Source organism: Phacochoerus africanus, chromosome 15, assembly GCF_016906955.1.
Source record: "Phacochoerus africanus isolate WHEZ1 chromosome 15, ROS_Pafr_v1, whole genome shotgun sequence".
Taxonomy (NCBI): domain Eukaryota; kingdom Metazoa; phylum Chordata; class Mammalia; order Artiodactyla; family Suidae; genus Phacochoerus; species Phacochoerus africanus.
Genome location: NC_062558.1, coordinates 12,746,779 through 12,764,955, shown reverse-complemented (window position 1 = coordinate 12,764,955; position 18,177 = coordinate 12,746,779). Strand labels below are relative to the sequence as shown.

The 18,177-nt window shown below is 39.9% G+C and overlaps 2 protein-coding genes across 14 annotated transcripts in view; one reads left to right on the top strand and one right to left on the bottom strand.

Moving 5' to 3' along the window:
* The window catches only part of HMBOX1 (homeobox containing 1), a 203,909-nt gene extending 202,998 nt beyond the window's left edge, over window positions 1–911 (bottom strand). For all 11 annotated transcript variants that reach the window (XR_007132250.1, XR_007132249.1, XM_047761041.1 and 8 more), the window contains exon 1: window positions 617–911. The gene's annotated coding sequence lies outside the window, so the exon portion shown is untranslated. The remainder of the gene's footprint in view (window positions 1–616) is intronic.
* INTS9 (integrator complex subunit 9) overlaps window positions 541–18,177 on the top strand; it is a 114,419-nt gene continuing 96,782 nt past the window's right edge. Inside the window, exon 1 of one of the 3 annotated variants that reach the window (XM_047761039.1) lies at window positions 541–687. Coding sequence is in view for 1 of the 3 variants with exons in the window: in XM_047761038.1 (XP_047616994.1) it covers window positions 1,403–1,411 (9 nt within the window). In the remaining 2 variants the exon portion in view is untranslated. Of the gene's footprint in view, window positions 688–1,119; window positions 1,412–12,202; window positions 12,251–18,177 lie in introns of those variants that run through there. The other 2 variants (XM_047761038.1, XM_047761040.1) reach the window with 2 other exon arrangements.

The window sequence follows — 18,177 nt, the reverse complement described above, 5'->3', positions numbered from 1 at the left end:
GATGTGTCCCTGGGAGGATGGGAGAAGGAGTGTGAGCGGGCGATGGGACACAAACGACTTGCTCCCCACGGCCACCCCGCGCCGCGGCGCCAGCCCAGAGGTCCAGGACCCGCACCTCGCGCACGCTTCTCCGCCCAGGCCCAGCTAAAAGCTCCGACTCCGGCTCCCGAACTTCCTCTCTAGAGACATTTATTCAAGGCTAGCACATCACCCAAGTACACGTCACCCAGTTTCAAATACAGTTCTGCACCCCAAACAAACCCACACCTCAAATTCCCCTCACAGTTTCCCAAACTCCAAACAAGAGACCCCACCTCCAGGATTCAAACCTTCCGCCCACCAGGGAGGTAACCAGGAGGAAAGAGTTAGGGAGCAGCCGACGCCTTTCCATTTTCGCCCCCCACAAACTGCCCCACCCCAGACCCTGCGTCCGGGTCACCCCCCTCGGAAGCCCCACGCTTCCTCCCTCCTCTCAGTCGGGCCGCCTAAGAGACCCACCCCCGGCCCACTCACTTTCTCTCCCAAACCCCTCCAAAAAGAAAAAAGAAAAAAAGTGAAGAGAAAGAAGTGAGGAAAGAGACTTGAGGGAGCCCGCCTTCCAAATCGCTCGACTCACCTCAGAATCCTTGCTGAGTTCTCTCCGCCCGGCACAGCCCCCTCCCCAACGTCCCAGTACGAAGGGCTGAGGTAGGGAGGAGGGGAAAGCGGGAGGGGGAGGGGTGTCTTCCGCGTGGGGCGCCCGTCGGGAGGGGACTGGGGAGGGGTTGAGGCCGGCGCAGGAAGAGGAGAAGGGGGAGGGGAGGCCCCTATCTCCCAGTCTCCCCCTGAAAACCTCCCTTGTCTCAATCACATCAGACTGACTGTCTTTGTCTGGCTGACAACCGCCATATTGATATCAACAGCCCCGCTCCCACCTGCTGCCGCCGGGCGGCCCTGGGAGTTGTAGTTTCTTACTCCCTCGAGTAAAAGCGCGGGACTCGGCGCCCGGAGGCCCTGGGGGACTACAGCTCCCGGCAAGACCCGCGCCATACGCCTTCCCACAGGGAGGAGGGGAAAGGGGCGCCAGAGTCGTAGGGACTACACATCCCAGAATACCATGGGCTCTGGGCCCAGACGGGGGACATGATATCATGCTGGGATGGAGAGGGAGAATGATTTGGCGGCGGGGAAGAATTTGAGCTGAAGGAAGGAGGCAAGAGAGAAAAGGGAAAGATGACCACAGTTCCCATGATGCAAGAAGACAGGACTACATTTCCCATGATGCATCCGGAAGGGGGGCGTAGGGAAGAAAGACTGCATGTCCCGCGATGCTCGAGGCTGGCGGGTGGCGGAGATTGAACCGGAAGAGGCTTTCTGGTTCTGAGGAGTCCAGTGACTGATATTGAACAACCTAAAGTCCAATATGAAATTGGTGAGTCTCTGCTCCTAGGTCAGAGGGCAAAGGTGATGCCATATCCTTTTGGACTTCGTCGTTTCCAACTTGTGATGGGAACCGTCGCGGAAGAGGGGTGGCAGTTAGGGACTTAGAAAGTGGGGTGAACCAAGGAAAGCTGCTCCTTGTGGTTGAGTTTGAATCCCACCTCCCACCCCCGACCCCCAGATCTTATTTATCCCTTGGCGGCTCCTGTGGTTAGATAAGAGATTGACTCTGTCACCTTACTTCACACACCAACTGAGGTTGCGCTTTATGAACTAGGTTTGACTGATTTCACAGCTGCCATGTGAGTTTTATAGTTGGCTAACTTCTTTCCACGCGATTGGCGTTTGATTAGCGTTTCTTACAGTTTTTGAAAAGGCTTTGGTTACATATGAGCAGAGTTTAGAAAATATTGGGCAGAGTAATCACTTAAGTTTTCTGTTATAGACTCCTAACTGTCTTTGATATTTAGAGAAGGACGAGGTCATGGTATGGTATGATCGTGGAAGATTTAAGTTTTAAACCCTGTATAATATGGTTTAAGTGTTAAGGCATTCAGTCTAGGGCTGTAGGGACTGTATGAGCCAAGATTAGATGGAGCCTGCCAGGATACCTGGAAAATTCTCTGCATCACAAAACTCAAAACACTTGGCTTGTAGGGAGGCTGCTCAGGCCTTTATTTTGAGCCATGTTACTCTGTGTGCACACAGATTTAGCTACTTTAACTAGTTTATTCCAACTGTATGGTATTAGTAGAAAAGCAGGTGTGAGATGCTGTTTCTCAACCTCTTAAAATTCGTATTCCCGCAGCCAAGTGTTGTAAATCTTTACTTTCCCGTAATTTTAGTAGAAAAATAAAATGTGCATTTTCTTAATTGTTTGAGCGTGCTTTTCCAAAGTGTGCAGCCCAGGCTGGTGCCTGCACACACACGCTAAGGGCCTGTGCTCTTCGGAGTTTCAGCTGTTTTCTGAGGAGTCAGAGAAATAGAAGTGGATTCAACATTAAAGCTGTTTAGGTAAGGAGGAGGACACAGATCAGTAAACCTTGAGGATATCAATTTGCTTCTGGGTCAGTTTTCAAGACATGTAAAAATGCCAAATTGAAAGTCACCACCCATATCCAAAAGAAGTGTGCAATGAAGAAGATACAAAAGTAATAAATGATATTTCACTGTTTTCATGGTAAATGGAAGCATGTTCAGTGTTTAGGGATTTAGAGGATGATGGGGGTTGGGGGAGTGGGAGACAGCTCTATGGAAAGGAGACTCTTTAACAGTTAAGCAAGGTGAGTAGGCTAGGGCTTTCCTTGAAGAGGGTTCAGCTTTAGAAGCAAAAGAGCTTTGCACCTGAGTGCTTGAAATAAAGACCATGTTTTCTTGATAAAGGATAAATCACATTTGGTATGTATGCTCAGTGCAGCGGCAGGAAAATGGAAAACAGTTCTTTTCCATAATAGCTCATTTGCTGAGGGTATCAGAGAGTTAGGGTTTAGTTTACATATGGTTTGGTTTGCTTATGAAATCCTCCTGCTTACCTCATTTAAAGAAGATAAAAATGGGGGAAAGTAGAAACTATTTTTCTTTCAAGAATCATAAAATGCCTTAGAGGAATAAGTTTTCTGTTTTCCCTCACTCTTTACTTTTCATCCATGTAGCACATAACTAAAAGTCATTTAGTAGTTGATGAGCTGTAAGGTAGTTGATGATTCTGTGAGAATATCTATTGACACAGCAAAGTGTTTTAAGAACACTGACACTCAGTAAGCAGGCTTCTTTTTTGTATCATGCCTCCCATAGAGTTGGAATAAATTTTCCTAGGGCCTAAAAATTTTTAACTTTGTGTACTGCTTCCTGAATATGTGATAAACCATGTTTTGTATTTCTATCGTGAAACACAAATATATTTTATAGAGTACATTCTTGTTTTGGAGATTATGACTTCCCCAAACACCCTTCCCACGTACAATCTATGACCACATCTTGGTGATTCTGCAGTTCTTAAACTGGTCTGTTTCTCTCCAGTACCACCAATACAGCCTTTGTAGGGGCTCTTTTCACTTGACACTTGAAATTCAACAAAACCTTCTAACTGGTCTCGCACCCTCAAATCCATTCCCTACTCCATGCCCAGAAGTTGTTTTAAATTGCAGTGTTCCTTTAAAACCCTTTGGTAGCTTCCTTTGCCCTTAGGATAGTCTTAAAATTATTTTTTTGTTGTTCTGTTTTTAGAGTTTTGTGGTTTTGGGGGTTTTATTTTTTATTTTTGGTTTGGGAGGGGTTTTTTGGCCGCACTTGCGGCATGCAGAAGTTCCTGGGCCAGGGATCAGACCCAAGCCACAGCATTGTCAATGCTGGATCCTTAACCTGCTGAGCCACAAGGGAACTCCTTAAAATTCTTGACTTGACTTGCTTGATCCTGTAGATTCTGGCCCTGCTGACTTTTCCAGGCTAATGTCTAGCTCTCCTCTCTTGACCTCCTTGTTCCGTTTGTAGTGTATGTCTTTCAGTTCCTTGAAGTCCGCCTGCTCTCTTTTGCCTCTGGGACTTTAAGTGTGTTCCATTGCCTCCAACACTTTTTGCCTGGCTCATTTCTTCATGTTTCAGGTCTGTGTTTAAATAGCACTTCTTTAGTGTTTCCTTGAATTAGGTACCCCTTTTATATGTTTCAATGGCAAACTTCCTTTGGTAGCACTTGTAATCATTGGTCTTATGTCTGTCCTACTTCTTACGGACTCTTCATATTCCCACACCCCCATTGTGTGATGCTCCTAAATAGTAGTTGAATAAATCATTTCTGAAGGATTGTCAAAGTCTGTGAATATTGTTGAGAATAGATTAAAGGGTGAAGTTGAAATATTATAAGAAGCAATAACCTTTGGAGTTAAAAGAATGATTGTTACCTTTTATGGAGCACTTATTGTGTGCTAGCCACTGTGCTGGTGCTTGCTATTTACTGTCCCATTTCATCCTTTCATCTAGGTGATAGTATTCCCACTTATAACAGAAAAAAAAAAAATCTGAGCCTCAAGGAATTCAAGTGGCTCAAAATTACACAGATGAAAAAAGTAGTAGAGTCAAGATCTGAACCCAAGATTCTTTCCTTAAGAGTTTGTTGCTTAATGAAGGCAAGGCCTCCAGCACTTTGCACAGTGCCTGGCACATGCTAGATTATCTCTTATGGAGAAGAAGCAAGAGAAAGTTAATTCAAAGCTATTTTTAAAATTAGCCTTAAATTTTAGTTTGGTTGAATTAAGATCTTAAAGATTATTGGTAGAAAATTAAACTTTGGGAACTTCCTAAAGTCTAAAGGGCTCTATATCAGAGCATGCCAGTTGAATGCACAAGTTAGTGTCTTTACTACCCATTATAGACTCTGTGATGCCATTTATAGTTCTCTAACTTCTGGTAGCTTTTCACACACCCAAGAGAAGACATTGGATGACATTATAATATAATCCTTAGATATCGCCTTCTTAGGGTTTTAATGACTATAATATCAGGCAGCTTTAACTGAGGAAAATTCACTGGCACCATCAGTTAACTAGAATCACTTTAAAAAGAACAGGGAATTTAGAAATGTATCCTCTAAATTAGCACATTTTTGAGCATGTTCTGTTTTTAGTATAGATTGAGCCTAATTGGATACACCCTGATGGCCAAATTCAGCAAAAGGTAGAAATCAGAATTCACCAGGGTCTTTAACAAAAACCACGGAACAACAACAACAAAAATGCTGAATATGTTGACAGAAATTGAGTTTGAAACATCATGGCCAGGAATTTAGTCATTCAAATAGATGGAAATTAAAGGGAATAAAATAATAAGCAGTTTGAGAATGCAGAGTATGTCATACTTCCTATAGGTCGTTCCAGAGATGGAGAGAATCTTCTAGTTTATTCAGTCAACAGAGATTTATTATGCAACCACAGTATACCCTTGGCATTCAAAGTATTAATACTTTCCATTTTAACTATTACGTTTGACCCCAGAGATTGATGACAGGGAATTATTTGTAATTTTGCTGAGGCACAGGTTTGAATGTGACTTTAAGATGAATGATAATCCTTAGTGAATGAGCCTGATTGCCTTAGAATCCACAGCTCTCTGCAGTTCATGTTGCTCTCTTGCCAAAGGTCTGAAAGAAGGGTCACTTAAATGCTTGTTATTCTGTATTTTTTGAATTTGATGGAGGAAATTATATGTGATAGTTGTATTTACAAACTTAAAACCTCAAGAAGTTTGTGAGATATATTCTTTGGTGGTCTGTGCTCCTTTGTACAAAATGCTGTTTCATTACTAGTGGCTTTGTGGGAAGATTCAAACTTTAAACTCACCATTTCTCCCAGGAAAACAGATGGAGTAAAGAAATGGATCCCTGGGCTACTTCCAGTGGAGGACTACCCCAAGGTCAATTTGACAAATCCTTAGGAAAGGGTGTGGTTAATCCTCACCTTGATGGATTCTTCCTGCAGTTTTCAGACTTGCAGAATCCTTTTGGTTTCTTGGACTTTGGATCAAGTACAGAAAATTTCTTGCTGTAAATTATAATATTCCTGTTTTTTTTTTTTTTTAAACCAGGACTTCATCAATTTCAGTATAGTTGCTAAAATGTCAACCTAATTTCACTGTCTTTTCTGTTTCTCTTGTTGGTTGATTAGAGTGCCCTCATGTGTCTTTATGATGTAATATCATTTCAAACTTTAGATATGTTTTATCACCACCTCAGTATGATAGGCTTTTGTTTCTTTAGGATGGTTTTCTCAAACTCTGAAAAGTGACATAAAACCAAATCACATACGGTGTTTACCAGGATAAAACTGAAAATTTTACTCTTGGGTATTTCAGAGTCCTAATGGTTACTTTGAAGATTATCTCTTTTATATTTAAGGCCGAAAAAAAAATGTACCAAGGATTTTTTTTTTTAAGTAACAGTTGAAGAGAAAATTTTATTTTTTTATGTGTGTGTGTGTGTGATCTGACATACACTTACAAGCATGACAGCATTGTTGTTGCTTATAACTGCAGTAGGACATTTGTTTTGTGACTGGTTGGCTCTGAGTATTCAAATCCCTTGCTATTTTCTCTGATGATCAGCAAAGTGCACTTGAAGGACAAGGGCCAAGAGTGAAGCATGGCTCTGGAACTCCTAGCATTCTAATGGAAAGATCGCTCCTGGCTTGCTAATTACCAACAGAGGTCCAGGCATAAACTGCTCTTTATCATCATTCATTTATTCATTCAACAGATCTTCCCGTGCACCTGCCTCCTCTGCTAGGCGTTAGGTATATTCCAGTGAAGAAAACAGGTTTTCTTCTTGCCTTTATGGAAAGTAAAGTCCAACAGGTTTACTGTATAGTTCAAACAATATTACAGTGAACTCTGTGATGTAGAGATATCATTGGGCACTGGCTCAAGTAGTTTTTGAATGTAATTTTTTCTGAATGTCAAAAAATGTATTTAGTTGTATCCTTGAAGATGCCTTCTTAAAATTGTAAGAGACGTGGCCACCTTGCCTACTGGTTTACCACTGTATCAGTAGTGTAAGAAAATACATTTCCCCACCCTTGCCAAGGATGCCATCTGTTTCTTTACTCTTATTATGTGTTTTACTAATGTAACTCTCTTTTTTCATCAATCCTCACAGCCTCTTGTTTCATAGACATCAGCCATATTTAGTAAAACGGCCTTACAGTAGTCATATATGGATATGGGAAAATGTACCAGAAAAGAGGGCAGATTTCTTTAGATAAAAAAGTGATGTCATAAGAATCTTGAAAGGAATTTTTCAAAGAACCTATGGCATTGCTTTGAAAATGCTGACGCATGGGAGTAGTAGTTAAGATGACAGTCTTATGGGGCCTGGCCAATTGGCGAAGCACCTGGAACAAGTATGCGTAAAGAGCAGAGAAGATTCCCCCCTGTTCCCCAGTAAAGGATTGACCAGTGAGATGAAGCTAGGAGTTGACATATCAGGAAGGGCTAATAATTAGGAAGGGTAGATGTCAGAATTTGGAGAGATCCCGAGAAAAGGCTAACAAAAAGATGAAGGGGAAATAGGGAAAGACTGTAGGAGAAAGGGGTTAGCTTGAAAGCCCCAAGGGGTTCAGTGATCAAGTCTAAAGTGTGTCGTGGGAACTTTACTGTGAGAAAAACAGGAAGTTTAAATTGTCCCTGATCGACCATATATCTAAAGGAAATGCCCTAAAGGTCTAAAACATTTAAATTTATTGAAAGCCAACCAAATGAACTTTAGCTCTCTCAAGGATAGATAATCAGATAGATGATGTTCAAGAAAGCCATTCTTTAATAAGAATTGCAAAACTAACACCCTTTTTGCCCTTAAGGTACAGTTTATTTTTCATCACTCATGCTTATGAAGGAGGTGGGGGGAAGGTGAATAATAAAAGGTCTTGCATAATCCATTCCTCAGATTTATGGCCTAAGTAGCTTTTCCTAAATAACAGTATTTCTGCATTTTTCTATTCCAGTAAAGTAGAGGAAGGCATAATTAGATGTTCTAATTTAATGTCATGTAACATTTTTTAGCATGTGAAAATACAGAAACAAGCAGTGGTATTAATAATATAAAGGAAGGGAGTTCTGTTGTGGCTTAGCAGAAACGAATTCTGACTAGTATCCATGAGGATGCAGGTTCTATCCCTGGCCTCACTCAATGCGTTAATGATCTGGTGTTGTCATGAGCTGTAGTGTAGTTTGCAGACACTGCTCAGATCCCACATTGCTGTGGCTGAGGTGATTCGACCCCTAGCCTGGGAACCTCCATGTGCCACATGTTCAGCCCTAAAAAAAAAAAAAAGACCAAAAAAAAAATAATAATGTAAAGGATACTATTATAATTGTTACTTTTTAAACATTTTTTAAACAGTTTGATTGAGGTATAATTAACAATTCACAAAATTTGTACATTTAAAGTACAATGCAGTGACTTTTAGTAAATTTCAAAGTTGTGCAACAATCGCCACAATACAGTTTTAGAGTATTTCCATTAGCAATCAATCCCCATTATTACCTCAGGCCCAGGCAGCACTCATCTACCTTCTGTATTGTATGTAGATTTACCCTTTGTGGTCATTTCATATGCATTGACTCATGCAATATACAGTCTTGTGTGTCTGATTTATTTGACTTAGCGTAATGTTTTTGAAGTTCATCCATGTTATAGCATGTATTGCTCAATAACATTCTATATGAAGATGTCACATTTTGTTTATCCATGTACCAGTTGATAGATATTTGGGTTGTTTTCCACTTTGGGGTTATTAATTTTGTGTGGACACAAGTTTTTATTTCTGATGTTTCCATGTTTTCATTTCTTTTTCTTGCATGATTGCATTGGCTGCAAATTCCAGTACAATATTGATTAGAAGTGGTGCAAACTGGAGTTCCCGTCGTGGCGCAGTGGTTAACGAATCCGACTAGGAACCATGAGGTTGCGGGTTCGGTCCCTGCCCTTGCTCAGTGGGTTAACGATCCGGCGTTGCCGTGAGCTGTGGTGTAGCTTGCAGGCGTGGCTGGGATCCCGCGTTGCTGTGGCTCCGGCGCAGGCCGGTGGCTGCAGCTCCGATTCAACCCCTAGCCTGGGAACCTCCATATGCCACGGGAGCGGCCCAAGAAATAGCAACAACAACAGCAAAAAAGACAAAAGACAAAAAAAAAAAAAGAAGAAGTGGTGCAAACAGTGGTGTTAATCTTTTCCCCCTTCCCAATCTTAGGGAGAAAGCATTCAGTCTTTCACCACTGAATATGATGTGAGCTGTAGGTTTTTTATAGATGCTCTTTATTAAGTTGAGGATGTTTATTGACCATTTTTATCATGAATGGGTCTTAGATTTTATCAGATGCTTTTCCTTTGTGTATCAAGATGATCGTTTGGTTTTTATCCTTTGTTGTGTTAATATAGTATATTACCTTAATTGAATTTTGAATGTTAAATCAGTCTTAGATTCCATGCATAAGTCCCACTTGGTCATGACGTAGAATCCTTTGCAGATGTTGCTATATTTGGTTTGCTGATATTTTGTTTAGGATTTTTGCACATATATTCATGAGAGAAATTGGTCTGTAGTTTTCTTGTGATGTCTTTGCCTTTTGTATCAGTAATATTGTCCTCTTAGAATGAGTTCAGGAATGTTTTCTCCTCCTTTGTATTTCAGAAGAGTATGTGTGAAGAATTGGTATTCTTTCTTCTTTAAATGTTTGACTGAATTGGTCAATGAAGCCATCTGGGCCTGGGCTTTTCTGGAAGGATTTTAAGTTGACTAAGTCACTTTCTTTACCTGCAATTAATTAAAATCTCTTCAGATTTTCTATTTGTGCGTTCCATTTTTTAAAAATTGTGGTAAAATATATAGAACATAAAATTTACTGTTTTAGCCGTTTTTAAGTGTACAGTTAAATGACATTAGGTACATTCACATTGTTGTGCAGCCATAACCACATCCATTTCTAGACATCACTTAGCATAATAGCTTCAAGGTTCATCTATGTTGTAGCATGTGACAAAATTTCCTTTTTAAGGCTAATATTTTGTTGTATACCACATGTCATTTATCCATTCATCTGTCAATGGACACTTGGGCTGTTTTCACCTTTTAGCTGCAGTGAATAAAGCTGCTGTGAACATGCATGTACACATTTCTGTTCAAGTCTCTGCTTTCAGAATCTTTGGGTTATATACCCAGAAGTTGAATTGCTGGATGATACAGTAATTCTAAGTTTAACTTTTTGAGGAACTAACATACTGTTTTCCATAGTGTCTTCACCCACACAATTTACATTCCCACCAGCAATGCACAGAGGTTCTGATTTCTTTTTTTTTTCTTTTTTTTTTTTTTGGCTTTTTGCCTTTTTTCTACGGCTGCTCCCACGGCATATGGAGGTTCCCAGGCTAGGGGTCTAATCAGAGATGTAGCCGCCGGCCTACGCCAGAGCCACAGCAACACAGAATCCAAGCTGCGTCTGTGACCTACACCACAGCTCATGGCAATGCCAGATCCTTAACTCACTGAGCAAGGGCAGGGACCGAACCCACAACCTCATGGTTCCTAGTCGGATTCGTTAACCACTGCGCCACGATGGGAACTCCCTCACTCTGATTTTGATTTACATTTCCCTGATGATTAGTGACATTGAGCGCTTTCTTGGTTTTTTTTAAAAAACAGTTAACACAATAATTAAACATTGTTTAATTTTTTTTAAAACAAACTGTACACAAGTTTTTTTAAAAAATGAAAAGATCCCTTACCACCTTTATCTTCCTCCTCCAGAGCAATGGTCAGTTTCTTATGTAGCCTTCAGAGATATTCTGTGGACTTATACACATCCTTTTTTTGTTTTTTACATAAATTGTGAGATACTGCCCACAATGCTTTTACATATTCCCCTTTCTTTTTTAGGTTAGAGATGCATCTTAGAGATCATTTCATATCAGTATTTAGAATGGCTTCATTTTATAAATCACTACATATCCATACTGAATGAGTCTACATTTAGCAAAATCCTGGGTCATTTGTTTTCAATACTTGCATTTGAAACAAAATAATTTCAATAGCTCTTTCAAATATATTTTTTAATATATTTCTAGTAGACACTTTGTCTTTTCATTCTCTAAAGGAGGAGTTTAGAATCCTGGATGTTAGGCTGGAAGATAAGAGTTCCACTACCCCCATGTACATCCCTCCCAACTATTTGAAAGTCATTCATTGTTACTTAAGGTTTAGGGCATGGTTTTTGATGCAGATGTAAAACATAACATATGAAATTAGCATCAGTACATCTCAGAAATATGTTTCAACTATTGCTAGGAAAAAAAAAAATCAGTTGCATAGTGTTTCATTGTTTGGATATACCTACCATACCGTAGTTTATCTAACCAAGCCTTCCTCTAGGAGTATTAGGTTGTTTCCAATATTTTGTGATTAGAAATCATGTCACATCGATAATCTCTTTTGTGAGCATCTTTGTAAGTTTATCTGTAGGATACATTTCAAAGGATGTATGCATTTTTTACTTCATTATATTGCCAAAATGCCCCCATAGCAACTTAGCAGATTACGCTCTTGCCAGCAGCACATCCCAGTGCACCACTACAATGTTATCATCAAGCCGTCCTACTGTTTTCTCCCTGGAAAGTGAAAAAATAGTATGTCATTAAACTTTTTTGTTTTTCTCTCATTATGAATAAGTTGTGGAACATTTTTTCATATGTTTATAAAAGCATCTGCATTTCGATTTCCTTCTCAATCCTTCTCCTTCACTTGATCTATCAATATTACATTACTCAAGTATTTCACCTTCTATAGCTCTAGTATTTTAATATCTTGTACTTGTTCCCAGTCATTGTTCTTCACTTCAGAACTTTCCAGGCTGCTGTCACTTATTTTTCATATAATATTTATAATTACGGTGTTTTCAATAAAGTTATTTTCATGTTTTGCTTAAGGAGAGAATTGACTTATTTCTTCCAACACATCATTGAGTCTAAGAACAAAAAATGTCTTTTCCTTTATTTAAACCTTTTTTTAAACATATCTTTATCTTTTTGGTTGTTACTGTAATTAGAATCTTCCTGCATTGTTTACTTATAAGAAAGGTATTTCTTTTTTGCATTCTCTACACAGCCCTTTGTTAAATTTTCCTTATTTTAGTATTTAGTAGTTTTTCCATTTAATTCTCTTAGGTTGTCAGGTGTATAACTTTGTAGGTAATTTTTTTAACCTTTTTTTTTTCTTGCAGTGTAATTACATTGGCTTATACTTTGAAAATAATTTGGAATAGGAGTGGTGGTGGTAGGCATCTCTCTTCTGTTTCTGATGTGAGTGGACATGCTACTTGAATTCAACATGGCACTGTTATATTGGCTTTTGGCTTGAAATTTTTCGTATGTTTAAATTTAAGTACTATAGCTAGCTGCTTTCTTGATCCAAAATTTTCTGCTCACTAATAAAGTGAGATTGTTTCACATAACCCAACAGTAAGTTATTTTTTAGGAAGAAGATCTATTTATGTTGTATTGTTTGTTCTGGGCAGTTAATTATATCTTGCAAGCATTTCCAGACTTTGGAGAAAACAATGGTTTTTATAACTTAAAGTCAAGTCTTAGGTGGTGCATAGCAGACTCAGAAGTAAAAGACTTCTATGACCTTAAAAGAAAATTGCAAGGTTTCCTTAGAAAACAGGACTGCCAGAAATAGTTTCTATGTACTTAAGAGACAGACCTGATAAAGGCAAGAAGTGTAAACAAATCGTCTGTTAAAATAAACATAATTACCACACCAAAAAAATCTGCAGAAACAAAAAGTGGTCCAGAGCCTTCGCCAGTGGCTTATTTGTTTTAAGCTGTATTTGATTCAAGCTGCATAGATCCAGTAGAAGCTGTTGATGGCCAACTATGCAATAGTTAGAACTAGAAGAGAAGCCTTATGAAAAATCCATTGTTTGGGTATACAGTCTAACAGTGTTATTAATACTTTGTACGAAACCTTTGGTGCTGTGGGGCAAACCAAAGATGAGTGAGACAGACCTTACCTCTCAGTGGCTCACTATTCCATAGACACAGTGTACTGTGTATACTATTTATGAATGTGACTCAGTGTATGTGGTTTGAGCGGTAGACTGTGAAAAGGCAGTATCAAGGTATGTTAAGATTAGGATTATGAAAAATGAATTCCAGCCATAGAATCAGAATTTCCTAGGGAAGTAAAAAGATTTGGATTATGTTCATAGTTCTTAGTCCCTACCACCTCCCATGCACACACACAAAATAATAATATAGCAGGAGTGCAAGGAAACTTTGAGATGTGTTGGCTATGTATATGAACTTGATGTATGATGGTTTCAGGGTTATATACTTATTCACAAACCCATCAAGTTATTTGCACTAAATACATATACCTTCTCACATGTCAGTCATACCTCAATAAAGTGCTTTTAAAAAAGATTTGGAAGTGAGGTGTTCAGTTTCCCCAGAAGCATGCGTTTACACTTTATATATTTCTTGCTCTATAGCAGTGGGTACAAAAATGGACACATTTCAGTTCTCTCACATCCTTCTAATTCATTACTTCAGGATATTAACATTGTGTGTGTGTGTGTGTGTGTGTGTGTGTGTGTGTGTGTGTGTGAGAACATCTGAAAGGTTTGTACCTGTGACTGAAGCATGTGCTGCAGTTGGGGCCAGGGGCGAAATTGCTGAGTGAATTAGGAACAAAAGTTAGAAAGGTAGGTTGAAGCCACAGTGAGTGGGGTGGACTTTGAATACAAGACTTAGTGCTTTGAGAAGTAACAGAAAAAGGATTTTTTTTTTTTAAAGAAAAAAATTTCCAGACAGTTTAAGAATTTTTAAATACCTAATACCTTTAAATTCATCCTTTTGAAAATCTAGGACAAAAGTATTAGAGTTATTTTGTATACTTAAGAAAAACTTTGGAATATGAATCAAAAAGTATGATTCATCGCAGTTACAGAAAATATTTTTATTTATTTATTTTTATTTTTATTTTTTTTGTCTTTTTACCATTTCTTGGGCCACTCCCGGGGCATGTGGAGGTTCCCAGGCTAGGGGTCGAATCGGAGCTGTAGCCACCAGCCTACACCAGAGCCACAGCAACGCGGGATCCGAGCCGCCCGCGTCTGCGACCTACATCACAGCTCACAGCAACGCCGGATCGTTAACCCACTGAGCAAGGGCAGGGATCGAACCTGCAACCTCATGGTCGGATTCCTTAACCACTGCGCTGTGGGGAGCCAAGAAGATAAGGGGAGCCCGAGGAAGGGAGCTTGCCTGAATGGTGCAATTCCGAGGGCAGGCTCCTAATCAGAAAAAGAGACCTGCCTGAATAGTGCAGTTCTGAGGACAAGCTCCTAATCAGGAAAAGGGGCCTGTCTGAACGGTACAGTTTGGAGGGCAGGTTCCTAAACAAGGGGATGCCTGCCTGTACAGCACAATTCCGAGGACAGGCCCCAGAAGACAATAAGGCTCGCCTGCTGACATAGGTGAAAAGCTAAATTTCCCAGGAAATAATTTCCATTTTGTGTTACTGAGTGGGGATTGTTCCATGGATAACTTAGTCTTTTCTGTTATTCACTTGCTATTCAGTTTTCCTCAGTCTTTCCTGATTATTTACTTATTATTCTTATTTCCCATTCTTATTTTCCTGTGGTGATTTGTGATTTAACAGAATTACAACAATAATATAAGAATTTCATCCTGAAGGACTTTCCCCTATTTTAGTCCAACTTAGTTGAAACATTGTGTTTATCTATTAACTAGTTATATAGTAAACTTTAGAGTTAGGATCTTAATGAGGTTCATAAAAGTTAGACATATATTATCCAAAAAACCTGTGAGTTTTGTCCTTGATTTTAAAAGCTTTTAAGTGATAGCTAGTTTAATTAAGTTGGTTTATATTTACTTACACTATCTCCCTGCCATAACGCTTTGAAGATAAGCACCAGTCTACAAACAAGGTTTGTGAATGCCAAATTCTTGTGTCTATGGCCTCTTCAAAGTACTCACTAAGTTTAGTTAAGATAGAGATCTTAAAACATGATGTATAGCTGCTATACCATGTAATAGTTAACCAATGTACTTTTAACACTGTGATGTAATGTGTAGTGAAAAACTGTCTATATAATCAACCACTGTTGCCAATAAAATTTGAGCAGTCCAGCGCCCTGAAAGAAGGGACAAAGAGGCTGTCTCCATATTGTACATTTCCGCTGACGCCATCCATCTCCGATCGGGAAAAAGTGTACACCCCCTGGCCGCCGGAGCTGGCCTCCGGCACTGCGCCACGAGAGGAACTCCAGAAATTTTTTTTTTTGTCTTTTTTTTTTGCTATTTCTTTGGGCCGCTCCCGCGACATATGGAGGTTCCCAGGCTAGGGGTCTAATTGGAGCTGTAGCCACCGGCCTACGCCAGAGCCACAGCAACGCAGGAACCGAGCCGTGTCTGCAACCTACACCACAGCTCACGGCAACACCAGATCCTTAACCCACTGAGCAAGGGCAGGGATCGAACCCGCGACCTCATGGTTCCTAGTCGGATTCGTTAACCACTGCACCACGACGGGAACTCCCAGAAAATATTTTTAAAAGTGAAATATAATCAAAACAAGAAGCACTAGGGAGCTTAGCAAATGCATCGAAGTAAATCAAAGTGAATTTCCTATTTAGGACAAGATTTTTCTATGTACCTTACAAGGACCTCATAAACAGTAACGGAATTCATAAATACATCAAAAAGTAAAAGGGATTTGGAGAATCACTGGGACCAGTTAATGTAAGTTGACTATGTAAGAAAAGAGCTCAAACAGGAAAAAGGAGAGAACAGAAACCCCCACTGATTCCTTGATGTTCATCTTCACTGAGAATGGGTGGGCATTCCTGCAAAACTGATAAATGCGCAGAATATTCTTGGTCATATCAATACGTTGACTAGAGATCAATCACTATGAGGTGTGATGCTGTCTTCAGGGTATTTTTTAAATGTAATTTTCATTCAGAAAAACCAGCGTAAATTTCAAGTGTACATACATTTTGATGACTTTTTATCTAGTTATGTGTCTGAATGTGTTCTCTTTTGTGTCTGGCTTCTAGAATTCAACAGATTGTTGTCCTGAAAGTTTTGAAGGATGAAATTATTGACTTGCTGGTTAAACTGTGTCACCCATCTATAAATAGCAGCTTGGAAGAGGACTGGCAAAGTGCCTGTGGGATCATCATCTCTTGGCTTCTTGAGGGGGCCTTGAGAAATCTAGCATGGCAAAACCTATTTCTGGGCCAAGCAAGCTGCTGCCTTTCAGTGGGAGACTGACTAAACTATCAGAGGTCTTCAGAGGAACTAAATAAAACTTGTTTCTTTAATTGACTTGAATTTTTAGAATGCTTTTCTCAAAATAAAAATAGCGATATTATAGAACCACTGTATACTCATAATTTTTTCTGAATATATTTGAAAGATATAAAGAAGAAAACAAAAATCACCTATAATCTCACCACCAGAATAATCACTAGTTAACCTTTTGGTCTGTAGTCTCCTGTGGTGGATGTGTGCGCTTATATCCTTCAGTCATTAACGTTATAAATCTGTTAGAATTGATTCAGCTCTGAGAGATAGGAAGCCTGAAGTATGGCTTAAATGGTTTAGATGTATGTTTCTCTTTTATAAAGGAGGTCTGAGGGTAAAGAATCCAGATCCATGATCATTAGAGACCCAGGCTCTCCTGCTAGCTTTCTGCCCTCCCATCTTCGGTATGTGGCTTACTGTCTGTGATCCAGTGTGACTTTACCAGCTCAGGCTAACAAATCTTTTTTTCTAGTCTGCAGGAAGGAGGAAGGGGCCCGTTCCCTTTGGTAGTTTCTCAGAGTTACACCGCTTTGGTATATTCTTCCTCGCCAGAGTTGAGTTACATGACTACACCTAGTTACAAGAGAGGCTGGGGAATCTTTGTTCCAGGTGGCGATAATTCCAGCTGAGATTTGGGGTTCTCCTATAAAAGGGCAAAAGGGAATACAGATTCTGAGACAGCTGTTTCTGTTAAAAGCCTTTCCATTTTGAATATTGGTTCATTTTGAACTTTTAGTGGATTACATTGTATGGATTTGTTCTACGTCCGAACATTTGGTTTCCATTCCCTACTGCCCCACACAATGCTGAAGAGAATACATTTTTATTTGTATTTTTTACACCCATCTGGGTATTTGCTTAGTGTAAACTTCTTAAGTAAAGTGCTATATGTAAACATTTTAAATTTTGATTTGATATTGCTCTTCAGAAATTCTTTCATTTTCAGGAGTTCCCGTGGTGGCGCAGTGGTTAACGAATCCGACTAGGAACCATGAGGTTGCGGGTTCAATCCCTGGCCTTGCTCAGTGGGTTAGAGGTCCGGCGTTGCCGTGAGCTGTGGTGTAGGTTGCAGACGCGGCTCGGATCCCGTGTTGCTGTGGCTGTGGCGTAGGCAGATTCGACCCCTAGCCTGGGAACCTCCATATGCCGCGAGAGCGGCCCAAAGAAATAGCAAAAAGACAAAAAAAAAGAAAAAAAGAAATTCTTTCATTTTCAGAAAGACTCTTTCTTTCAGTTTCTGTATCCAGGAGTTCCCGTCGTGGCACAGTGGTTAATCCAACTAGGAACCATGAGGTTGCGGGTTCGGTCCCTGGCCTTGCTCAGTGGGTTAAGGATCCGGCGTTGCCGTGAGCTGTGGTGTAGGTTGCAGACACGGCTCGGATCCCGCATGGTTCTCCCTGCTGCCATGTCTATAGGTCAGTATTACATAGTTAGGGAAGAAAAAGCTACGTCTCTCTCCAAAGGACCCAGATGGTAGAGGCAAATGAACGCTCTTTACTGGTCCCTGACTTGTTACTGGTAATACTAGTAAACTTTTTGGTTTAATATCCTTTCTAAAACATTGATGAAAACCTGGGTTTTATCTCCAACGTAAGTAAATACATGTGAAGAACCCAGCATGAAGTGTTAGATAAATGGTATGTATTTTTAGAAACTTATTCTCTAAACCAAGAGCTGTTTGTAAATTCATTTCTTTCAAAGTCTTAAGTGACTAAAAGGAATGTGAGCTTTTCCCCTGGTTCACGCAGAAGCACGTTCGTTCAAAGGTTGAATTGGGCGTATTCTTCTCTGTGCTGATAGGCATTGTGTTGCTCATCTTCCCTCTGCATGGAACAGTCTTGTCAGCATTGAGTCTGCTCAGTTCGGTAACTCCCTTCCAAATTACCTACACA